This window comes from Podarcis melisellensis (genome assembly GCF_964234715.1).
Source record: "Podarcis melisellensis genome assembly, chromosome: 7".
NCBI lineage: Eukaryota > Metazoa > Chordata > Lepidosauria > Squamata > Lacertidae > Podarcis > Podarcis melisellensis.
The window spans coordinates 86,862,111-86,874,531 of record NC_138539.1 but is presented as its reverse complement, the minus strand read 5'-3'; the positions used below and the strand labels follow the sequence as shown (position 1 = coordinate 86,874,531).

General features: G+C 42.8%; 1 protein-coding gene across 1 annotated transcript; it reads left to right on the top strand.

The window, feature by feature from the left end:
* Window positions 1–377: 377 nt before the first annotated feature.
* LOC309374838 (uncharacterized protein) lies at window positions 378–9,733 on the top strand (the record flags this gene model as incomplete). Its single annotated transcript, XM_081920011.1, has 3 exons — window positions 378–2,854; window positions 6,442–8,858; window positions 9,636–9,733. Exons 1-3 carry the CDS (start codon window positions 414–416, stop codon window positions 9,731–9,733), a joined length of 4,956 nt encoding a protein of 1,651 aa, XP_081776137.1. The 5' UTR covers window positions 378–413.
* Window positions 9,734–12,421: the final 2,688 nt, after the last annotated feature.

Here is a 12,421-nt window from a genome sequence, read left to right as displayed (position 1 = left end):
TCATAAAATAGAAGCTGTTACGTGAGATCTTTCTATGTGAGTTGATACATGGTAATGTTTCGGGAGCTACATTGCAGTTCAAACACAAGGTGGTGCTCTTACACAACATACCGTAGATTATTTAGTAGTGAGTAACTCCTCTCCCAGAGCCATAAATGCAAAGGAAGCATACAAAGAGAAAGGAAACAGATCTTCATTTGAGACAAATCTTTCAAAAGGCCACAGTCCATTAAAAACATAGCAAAAGAAATGAATAATTGTATTGGGGATATATAACAGACACATAACAGACAACGTCGAAAGAACCACCTGGTATCATATATCTGACTGGAAGTGAGGCTGGGAGAATGGAAATGCCCCTCAAGATCAGGCAAGTTTGGTCTTTTTCCCTGTATCTCTGTGCATGCATAGCAATGTGTGAGTCCTTCCGCTATTCAGTGGCAGAGGAAAAGAAAAGTGGATTTTTGGTGGCAAATGTGCTAAATGATTTGAGAGTGGATGCAAAGGAGCTGTCTGCTCGGAGAGCCCGGCTGGTTTCTAAGAGCTCCAAGCAGTATTTCCAGCTGGATCCTCATTCTGGGGATGTGACAGTAAAGGACAAAATAGATCGAGAGTCCCTGTGTGGACAGAATGAACCTTGTGTTCTACTCTCTGAAATAGTGCTGGAAAATCCATTGCAGCTACACAGAATTGAAGTTGAAATAGAAGATGTGAATGATAATTCCCCCAAATTCTTTAAAAACCAGTTTATTTTTAAAATACCTGAGCAGACTCCTGTGGATATCAGATTTCCTTTGGAGAGAGCAGAAGACCCAGACAAAGGAAAAAATACAGTTCAGAACTACACCCTTAGTCCTAATGAACATTTTAGACTTGATGTGCAAAGTCACAGTGATGGTAGCAAACATGCGGAATTAGTATTGGAGAAACCGTTGGACCGTGAGGAGAATCCACAGATTGCCCTGATTCTGTCAGCTGTTGATGGAGGAATCCCCCCCAAAACTGGCACAGCACAAATTATTATTGATGTTCTGGATGCTAACGATAATTTCCCTCAATTTCAACAATCTGTGTACAAAGTAAAACTAATGGAAAACAGCCCACTGAATACACTGGTTGTAAAAGTTGAAGCAAGCGACAAAGATTTTGGTTCCTATGCAACTATTACTTATTCCTTCAGCCAGGTGGGGCAAATGGCATTAAGATCATTCACTCTAAACACACTTAATGGAGAACTTAGTGTTTCAGGGACAATTGATTATGAAGAAAACACAAATTATGAGATGAACATCAGAGCTACGGATGGAGGGGGACTTTCCTCTTACTGCAAAGTCATTGTGGACATTGAGGATGAGAATGACAATGCTCCAGAGATTACCATAACATCCATCAAGAGTCTCTTACATGAGGATTCTCCCCCAGACACAGTGGTGGCCCTCTTCAGTGTCACAGATGTGGACTCTGGAGACAGTGGCAGAACTGCCTGCACCACTGAGGTAAACCTGCCATTTGTGCTCAAACCCACCGAGAACAACTATTACCAGCTGGTGACCCAACAGCCACTGGACAGAGAACAAGCCTCTGAGTATAACATCACCATCACAGCCTCTGACCGGGGCTCTCCCAGACTCACTTCCACAAGAATACTTCATGTTGAAGTGTCAGATGTCAATGACAACCCTCCAGTGTTTGAAAAGCCATTCTATCAAATGCATTTAAGAGAAAACAATATTCCTGGTCTTCTGATCAATTCTGTCCATGCTGTTGATCTGGACACAGCGCAGAATGCCAAAGTGACCTACTCGCTTTTGCCTGGGAAGGTCAATGGTGGCCCCACATCCTCTTACATCTCCATCAACTCTGAAACGGGGAACCTGTATGCCATCCGGTCTCTGGATTATGAGGAAGTAAAAGATTTCCAGGTGAGAGTGAGGGCTGTGGATTCAGGTTCCCCTCCACTGAGCTCAGAAGTTCCCATCCACGTTCAGGTCGTGGATGAAAATGACAATGCCCCCTTCATCCTCTACCCTCTCCAGAATGGCACTTCCCCCTCGAATGACCTGGTTCCCCGAGGGGCAGAGACTGGCTACCTGGTCACCAAGGTGGTGGCTGTGGACAGGGATTCTGGCCAGAACTCTTGGCTTTCCTACCAGCTGCTGAAGGCCACAGAACCGGGTCTGTTCACAGTGGGGGCCCAGAATGGAGAAGTGACCACCCTGAGGCCGGTCAGCAACCGAGACAGCTTCAAGCAGAATCTGATTGTGGTGGTCCGAGACAACGGCCATCCTCCCCAGTCCACCTCTGCCACGCTCAGAATCCTTCTAGTGGACGGCTTCTCTGACCCTTATCTGAAAAGTGTGGCTCTCCCAAAGGAGGAAACCGTGGAGGAGGAAGACTCCAGCCTGACGATGTATTTGATCATCTGCTTGGCTGCCATCTCAAGCATCTTTCTCATTTCTGTAGTGGCGTTTGTTGTAATCAAGTTGCAGAAACGTGAAAAGTTCATAGGAACCTACAACTCTGGAGCCAATTTCCCGGTGGGACCTGATTCCCAGGAGAACTGTGCGGATTCTGGTGCTGGATCTCTATCCCAGGCTTACAACTATGAGGTGTGCTTAGCTGGTGGGTCTCTGAACAGCGAGTTCCGATTTCTCAGGCCCCTGTTTCCTGTTTTCTCTGTGGAGCCTCCTAACACTCAGGTGAATGCAAGGAGTTCCAACGATTCTGAAGGAGTCCCCAGTCATGCAGGTGAAGGTCAACATGGGGTTCAGGTGAGAGTACCATTTGAATCCCTTTTGTATGGTTTCATTTCAAACTGTATCTGCTACTTTCTTGATGAATATTACCCTTTGTTTCTTCCAGAATAAATGAAACATAACCTCAAGTATTCCTCTCAAAACATCAGAAATAATAGTTTCTTATTTTCTTCTGTTTGAGTACTATGTTGTATTTTCCATAAAAATATCGTATTGATCTTTCACATAATTCACATTATGTGATTATGTGATACCTTACTACATGAGTTTATATATCACTATGAATCCTATTCCCTTTCTCTTGTCAATAGAAGTGGCCAGTCGATGACGTATTGCCGAAAAACTGAGAGGGATATAATAGACTTTTTGGAGAAAATATACAATATTGCAACTGAGGGAGAACCTCCATGATTTATTTCTTTTGAAAAGCTGCATATTGTTACAGTTCTTCTTTAGAAAACATATCTGCATAGTGCATTCTAAGATTAAAAGATCGCCATGCTTACGGATGGCTCACAAAATGTCAGCATTTTAAAGTGCATTTATTCTAATATACACATTTTTGTATGCAATTTCCCTTAATATAATGCAATGTTTGTGCATTTCTATTCACACTTTCCCTGATATACACATTTCTGCACACATCTTTTGCCTGGAAAATTGCACTGCAAAATTTGGAGAAGTATGGATTTCAAAGGACAGTTGTGTTTCAAATCTCAGATAGTTTTTGGAAGTGTGGGTTAGGTGGTGAACTAAATTTCTCCCCCTCCCTTATTCTTAACAGGACTAAAAAGAAACAGACTGAAATACATGTAAGCAATGAGAGGTTTTCAAGCAAGCCTTCATCTTTATGGGCATATTATCATAATTTCCCCCAACATTTCCTGGGTACTTTCCTTGTAGCAAAATAATCTGCTATGAACAGAATACCAGTAAAGCAAAGCCTTTTCTGTTAGGTATATTGTTATGTACTGAAGTTCTCACCCTGCGCCAGCAGTGGGATTTATGCAAATAAGGGATCGAAAGTGATGTTCAGTGATTGGATAGTTTTAGAAAATTGTTACAGTTACGCTGTACTGGAGCTCTATATAAGCAGGCTGACTGAACCCTTCAGCTCAGTTCTATCCTGGCCTGTGAATAAACAAGAGCTGTTTGAAGAATCGCTGTGTTGTCTTCTAAGTTCACCCACAACTTAACATATATCATTCAATGAGTATCCATTCGAAGAATACAGAATTGGTGGGGAGGCTTATTCGAGTTTCAGTCTGCAGACCATAAATATAAAATAGAGTGTACAATGAAAAGTGCCTTTTGGACACCCCTTTTCTTTGTATTTGTGGCTTTGAGGACGGCAGCTCTCATTCCTAAATCAGAAATAAAGGTAGGGGGGCTTCATAAACTGTTCATTTGCAAGACAACCATGGGATGAAAAACAACCACAGCAGTAAGAAAGGCAAACAAACAGTGCATTTTAAAATAAGGGCATAACAAAATCCCTGAACAGAAATAGCTAATAAATATAGACCGATCTGACTCAGAAGAACGCATCTTCCTTTTAATAATTGTGGCCTAGTTTTTATTGCTACAACAAGGAACTTGACTATATTTTCCTCTCATCTTAGGGTTGGAGTCTACCATTAAAACTGATATATAGAATTCCTCTGCATTTCCCAAATGTAGAGAAAGTGTTGGTGAGATAAACTGGGATCTCATAACCCTATAAAATGCAGTATAGGAGAACATGAGCAGATGTTTCGACTGAACCATTTTTGCAAGGGCAAACTCTCAAGTGCCAAAGCAGCCTTGTTAAGCTGACTTATGCAAAGTCAGAGATATAACTGTTGATGCCAAAGCACCCAACCTAGCCACTGGAAATCCCCTTTTGTATCTAGGGGTATTTAATATTTAAATACTAAGCAAGTTGATAATTACTACTAGGTTGCAGACTAAGGTAAAGTGGTATGCAAACTCCTTTTCTCAGGGCTAATGAATTTTGCAAGTTAAGATCTTGAAGTCTGTGTTAACCCAACTGGCAGCAGATGGGGTATTGAATAGGCAGCAGTGTTAACACCATTGTTGTTGTTGTTAGCCAAAAACAGAAGTATTTATCAACAAAGCCAGGGATAGGTAGCCCAAACCTGCTGAGGTCAAGATAAATATAGGCAATGCTAGGAACTGATTGCTATTGTTTTCCAAGAACAAATACCTGCTTCGGTTGTAAGACTACATTGGAGACACATCTTGGAACACAGAAAAGTATTTCTTGGTTTCTCAAAGAAGTGGTTTGCATCGTCTAAGGATTCATTAATCCCCAGCATTCATTCTTGAACTCCATACATAATATTGGTAAATACCTTCAAAACTGAAGCTGTATGATGACCGCCTTTTGTATAGTATAACCTCAGTAGTGCAGCAAGACTATTCAGTGCAGACAATACAGTGTTTTGTATCTGATGCAACCGGGAAAACAATGAACCAAAAAGTAATTCCAGCATTTAAAATTATTGACTTTTACTACTACATGCTCACTGATGGCTCATTTATATTTTTCTTTGGAAAAATAATCACTTTTTGTTTTATCATAGTTGACTGCCAACTGTTCAGTCTTGCAGTAGCTTGAGAATTTAGACTTCAATCTTTTCAGATTAACCTAAAGTTGTGAAGGGTAGTACAGCATGATCTGTATATGAATGAATGAATGAATCTTTATTTGCATCGGCCATCAGCCATCAAAACAAAACATCAATACTCTATACATAGAAAAGAAATAAAAAGACAATTATATAAAATACATTTTAGGGTTTTGAATCAGTAGTCAAATAGTGGATCTTATTCCAATTGCCCCAGCTAAAAACCTTGCAATCTTTGCTGTCACCTGCTCATCTTGATCTGCCAAGAGAAAACACACTGTGGCAGTGGCTGGGTGTCCCAGAATGGACAATAAAAGAGGGGTGATAACCTCGTCTCTCAAGTCTTCATAAAGAGTGCAAGCCAGAAGGGCACCACTGATTCGTTACTGCCATCTCCACAGGGACATGATCTGTATATAGAACCAATGACATTTCTGTACCAGTCAATATAGAGAAGTGGTACACCTGAGCACATAGTTCAGGAAAGAGATCATTCAAATAAATATTAAAAAACAAAGGGCCTAGAAAACATCTCTATGTTACCCCACATGCAGACCCTCCAAGTTCCCCTATTTTCCAGGAACAGTCCTGATTTAGAGAAACCGCCCCGGTTTCTGATTTGATCCCAGAATGTCCCACTTTTCCTTAGGATGACCCTACTTTCATTGGAAAAATGTTGGCCGGTATACACATGGGGTTCCTAACATCAGCCTTGGAATTATATCTAACCTGCACCTTTGAACTGCTGTATAGCTGCCTTTTCTTTTATTATTCAGCCACATGGTGGCAGCAGAGGCATATGCATTGATTGGAACTCAGGATTTTGTTTTGTGAAAAATCCCTCCTGAAGATCACAGAAATATTTGAAACAAGAAGACAGCTAAGAGGACGGTCTGTGAGAAAATATATAATATTCAGTACAGCAAAGCCATCAGCACTGCAGCACCAAATTTACTTCTCCAACAACAGAGATGGTCACTGGATGAGAGTCAGAAAGTGTATATATTGGCCAGAAATTGAAGAGGCAAACCTTGAACCATGGGAGACTGCTTCAGGAGAAAACAAGGTCTGTATCTTTTTCTTTTCCTTTGTTTCCCTGGAGCATTGTGTGTTTCAAGTCATTATTCTGTGCCTGAAGAAAAGAAAACTGGGTCTTCGGTGGCTAATGTGCTGGAGGATTTGAAATTGGGAAAAGGAGAGCTCTCTGCTCGCAGAGCCCAGCTGGTGTCCAAAAGTGCTAAGCAATACTTCCACCTTGATACCCACTCTGGGGATCTGCTGACAAGCGAAAAAATAGACCGAGAAGCTTTATGTAGGCAAACTGATCCCTGCTTACTTCTCTCACAAATTGTGCTGGAAAACCCATTAGAGCTCCACAGTATTGTAGTCAAGATAGAAGATGTGAATGATAATGTCCCCAAATTCTCTACAAAGGAATTTGATCTGGAAATTCCTGAAAATGTCTCTCCAAATACACATTTCCCACTGGAATCTGCCCAAGATGAGGACCTGGGTAGAAATAACATCCAAAACTACACACTCAGTCCAAATGAGCATTTCCGCCTTGATGTTAAAAGTGAAGAGGATGGAAACAAGTATGTGGATCTTGTCCTGGAGAAGCCACTGGACAGGGAGAAGGAGCCACACTTTGGACTGACTCTCACAGCTATGGATGGAGGGGAGCCACAAAGAACAGGCACAGTTAAAATAAATATTGATGTTATTGACATCAATGATAATTCCCCACAGTTTACTCATTCTGAATATAAAGTAAAGTTAAAGGAAAACAGCCCACAGGGCACTCTGGTCTCCAAAGTGGAAGCTACAGATTTGGATTTTGGCTCAAATGCACACATCACCTACTCATTCCACCGGATGCCTAAAAAAATATACAATTTGTTCCACCTAAATGAAATCACTGGGGAAATCACTGTTTTAGGTCAAGTTGATTTTGAAAAAGAAACCAGGTATGACATGAAAATTAGAGCAACAGATGTAGGGGGCCTTTCAGGGCACTGCAAGGTTCTGGTAGAGATTGAGGATGTGAATGACAATGTCCCTGAAGTGTCCGTCATATCCATCACTAGTCCTTTGGCAGAGGATTCTCCCCTAGAGACACTTGTGGCTCTCTTTACTGTAACAGATCGAGACTCTGGTGATAATGGCAGAACCGTGTGCTCTGTGGAGACAAACCTTCCCTTTGCCTTAAAACGCACAATGGATAACTATTACCAGCTTGTAGTTCAAAGTCCCTTGGACAGAGAGAAGGTCTCAGATTATAATGTCACCATCACAGCCATTGACCAGGGCTCCCCCAGGCTCACTTCAACAAGAATGATTAATGTTCAGATCTCAGATGTCAACGACAACCCTCCAGTATTTGAAAAGTCTTCATGTGAAATGCAGATACGGGAAAACAATATTCCAGGACTGCTCATTGGCTCAGTCCGTGCTGCTGATCTGGACACCGAGAAGAATGCCAAGGTCACCTACTCCCTTTTGCCTGGGAAGGTCCCTGATGGCCTTGTGGCCTCTTACATCTCAGTCAACTCTGAAAGCGGAAATCTGTATGCCCTCCGATCTCTGGATTATGAGCAGATCAAAGATTTCACAGTGACGGTGAGGGCTACAGATGGAGGGTCTCCTCCCCTCAGCTCAGAAGTTACTGTCCGAGTCGTAATCCTAGACGAAAACGACAACGCTCCCTTCTTCCTCTACCCTCTTCAGAACAGCACATCCCCCTGCAATGAGCTGGTCCCCAAGTCAGTGGAGGCCGGCTACCTGGTCACCAAGGTGGTGGCTGTGGATGGAGATTCTGGCCAGAACTCGTGGCTTTCCTATGAGCTGCTGAAGGCCACAGACCCTGGTCTTTTCAGCATAGGAGCCCAGAATGGGGAAGTGAGAACCAGGAGAGCCCTGAGCGAGCGAGACACCAGCAAGCAGAGACTCCTGATAGTGGTCAGGGACAACGGGCTCCCTCCCCAGAGCAGCACTGCCATGCTCCATGTCCTTCCCGTGGGTGGCTTTTCGGATCCTTATATGAAGGCTGTGGAGGTCAGTAAAGAGGAGCACCAAGAAGATGGGAGCTTGACCTTGTACTTGGTGATCTGCCTGGCTGCAGTCTCCTTTGTGTTCCTCGTTTGCATTGTTTCCTTTGCTGCCATCAAGATCTGCAGGAGGGATCCCAGGGAAAGTTTTATCGCTGCCCCTCCTCACTTCCCACCTGCCAGACCTGACATCCCAGAGAACTGTGGCGATTCTCAGAGCGGGTCTCTTTCCAGGAGTTACCACTACGATGTGTGCTTAACCGGGGGGTCCTTGAGCAGCGAGTTCAGATTCCTCAGGCCCCTCATTCCTGTATTTTCTGTGGGCGACCCAAACCTCAATGTGAACCAGACCCCTCCTTCTGCTTCCCAAGATATTCCTGATTCTTTGGAGAGCAGGAAGCCAATGGAACAGGTGAGAGAGATTAGTGTTTTTAATACAAATAGAAAAAATGCAATCGTCTTCTCATTTATCTCCATATTATTCTGTGTTGAAATGATTCATAGTGGCTTGATTGAAAATTGGATTTGGAGTTTTTTTTTGTGTGTGGGGGGGGGAATTCACTCAGCACCTGCCATCTTTCTAGCTGGTTCAACTTTTCTATTCCCTACCTCCTCTTTCTTCCACCCATCACTTATTCAAGACAATTCTTTCACATGTATCGTCAAGCTTTTATGTGAGCCTTTTTGCACATAACTGTTAGTGTATATAGATACATGTATTTATTGGTCCAGAGTTCCCAGATACCTATACACAATGTTTAGAAATGCACTTACATTAAGGGAGATATATAATCCACACTTTTATCGCAGCTGTCATACTTGATGCATATGTAGTGGAACCATCCTAAGCTTTCAGTTGTATATTCTTTGAATCTTATGAATCTTTCCTGTCACTAATATGTGTGAGCACCTATTTGGTTTCATTTGAGCAAGAGGACTCGGACCCAAGCCACTGTAAGCCACAAGGAAACATAGGAACATATTGACTCAGACTATTGGTGCATACAGCTCAGTATTGTCTACAGCCTACGCTGACTGTCAGCCAGTTTTCAAGGCAGGGGTTTCTCCTCACCCTGCCTGGAGATGCCAGTGTAGACTGAACCAGGGACCTTCTGCCTACATGCAGGTGTTCTACCACTGAACTACAGCCCTTCTCCTAGAACTTCTGCCGGGTTTCTACCAGTCTCTCCTTTGTTTCCCAGGTAACTGCAGCACTGCCTGCCCTGAACCCTCTAAAGATGTGAAAGAATTAGATAAAGTATTGCTGTCTCCAAAGAATCACTTCCGTAAAATAGGCTGACATCCCTCCAGTCCCCGCAAGAAAATTGCACAATCCTTGCTCTCCAAGTAAAGTACTCTGAAACAAAGATTATCAGGAATGCAAACGAGTACTTGGGCAGTACAGTTGCACAAGACAGCAAAATCTAAATGAAAATTCTGGGCTGTGCTTGATCCCTAATATGAAGAGTCATAGAATCATAGAATCATAGAGTTGGAAGAGACCACAAGGGCCATCTAGTCCAACCCCCCCTGCCAAGCAGGAAACACCATCAGAGCACTCCTGACATATGGTTGTCAAGCCTCTGCTTAAAGACCTCCAAAGAAGGAGACTCCACCACACTCCTTGGCGGCAAATTCCACTGTCGAACAGCTCTTACTGTCAGGAAGTTCTTCCTAATGTTTAGGTGGAATCTTCTTTCTTGTAGTTTGGATCCATTGCTCCGTGTCCGCTTCTCTGGAGCAACAGAAAACAACCTTTCTCCCTCCTCTATGTGACATCCTTTTATATATTTGAACATGGCTATCATATCACCCCTTAACCTCGTCATCTCCAGGCTAAACATGCCCAGCTCCCTTAGCCGTTCCTCATAAGGCATCGTTTCCAGGCCTTTGACCATTTTGGTTGCCCTCCTCTGGACACGTTCCAGTTTGTCAGTGTCCTTCTTGAACTGTGGTGCCCAGAACTGGACATAGTACTCCAGGTGAGGTCTGACCAGAGCAGAATACAATGGCACTATTACTTCTCTTGATCTAGATGCTATACTCCTATTGATGCAGCCCAGAATTGCATTGGCTTTTTTAGCTGTTGCGTCACACTGTTGACTCATGTCAAGTTTGTGGTCAACCAAGACTCCTAGATCCCTCTCACATGTACTGCTCTCAAGCCAGGTGTCACCCATCTTGTATTTGTGCCTCTCATTTTTTTTGCCCAAGTGCAATACTTCACATTTCTCCCTGTTAAAATTCATCTTGTTTGTTTTGGCCCAGTTCTCTAATCTGTCTAGGTCGTTTTGAAGTGTGACCCTGTCCTCTGGGGTGTTAGCCACCCCTCCCAGTTTGGTGTCATCTGCAAATTTGATCAGGATGCCCTTGAGTCCATCATCCAAGTTGTTGATAAAGATGTTGAATAAGACCGGGCCCAAGACAGAACCCTGTGGCACCCCACTAGTCACTTTTCTCCAGGATGAAGAGGAGTCAAATATGATTGAATAATCTCACCTGCTCACCCACTTCCATCTTGGTGGTCTCTGGTCCTTTCTTGGAAAATATGGAAATGTCTGCTCCCTCAGATGTTATAAGAGGTATGATGATGAAACGCATATCTCCATGAGTTCAGAGCTACGTAAACTTGGAAGTCTCTCTCTAAAACATCAGCAGACGTGGCACAGCCATCTGATAAGCAGGCAAAAGCAAATGAAAGCTTATTTATTCAATAATCACTCCAACCCACTGCAAACCATTCCTCTGGGTTCACTCTACATTTGGAGGATGGAATGGGATCATGTTGCTGGTCGTGACACTGACACCACTGTGTGCTTCTGGTCCATCTGCATCTCCTCCAGCCACAGTGCTGAAGGTCTGAAAATGGGCACCTGCACGAGGAATGGTGTGTGTGCTTAGGTGCTCCACCTGACTTCAGATTTTGCTAGTGCAGGGTTCCTAATCATATGGAGTACCTATATGTGCCCTGCCGTGTAGCTCTGCTGACTCCACCTCCTGACATCTTTCAAAGGATAGATGGGGAAATATCTTTGACTCGGGATTTTTTCAAATCATCAGTAGGAATCTGCACAAACTTGTACTTTCCCAGTCTTATTTGAGAAGTGGGCTTTTGGGGGGGGATGGGGGCTCTTATTTTGTTTTCTTTTTTCCATTTTTTATTATTTTTGAAATAATAATTGCAGCTGTAGGTAAGGAGCCACGTTTTATGTTGTTTTTATTTAGCTTTCCAGCAGTTTTATTTGGCTGTTGCTTTCTCATATGAAATCATATTTATTTTTTCCTGATTGCCTCTTATGTAGACTGCTTAGCGGTGTCTTTTTATATTAAGCAGTGTCATTTTTAATCAATAAACAAACGAGTAAAAATAATGATAAGTAATTCCCAGGGGTGTTTTGAGGGAATGCATAGCTGACCCCCATATTTTCCCCACACTGGAAATGATGCTACATCATGATGTAGTGTGATTATGAGGTAGATTCTGTCCCAGGAAAGAAGCCAAGCTCCAATTTGAAGCAGCAGGGAGCCCTCTTTGTTTTTGTGAAAGAAAGTCAGACAGACGGGCAAATTCTTATTCACCTTGAAAATGTAAGAAGCCCTCCATCATTGCTGAATATCTGCCCCCTTCCCGATTAATGGTGAAAATGTGTGGAGAGTGATAGTCTAGATTTATTATTTTTTTTAAAAAAAAGCTTCTGTGCATCTAGTCTGGTGAGAACAGTCTAAATAATGGAGTTTCAGAGGTGGTGAGAGACTCACCACAGGGAATGGCTGAGACTGTGTCACGTGCATTTGTGCATTTGAGCAAGACAGGCAGCTGATGAGGCAGGTGGTGGAAGCCTTCCTTCTGATAACCTAGGAGTTTAATGGTTAATACCAATTCTATGAAATGAATGGGGGAGAAAAATGAGCTCCTAAAGGGCAGGGATGATCACATCTCTATATTGTTATTATTCTACAGTCAAAAAATAAGAAGAAAATATGAAAG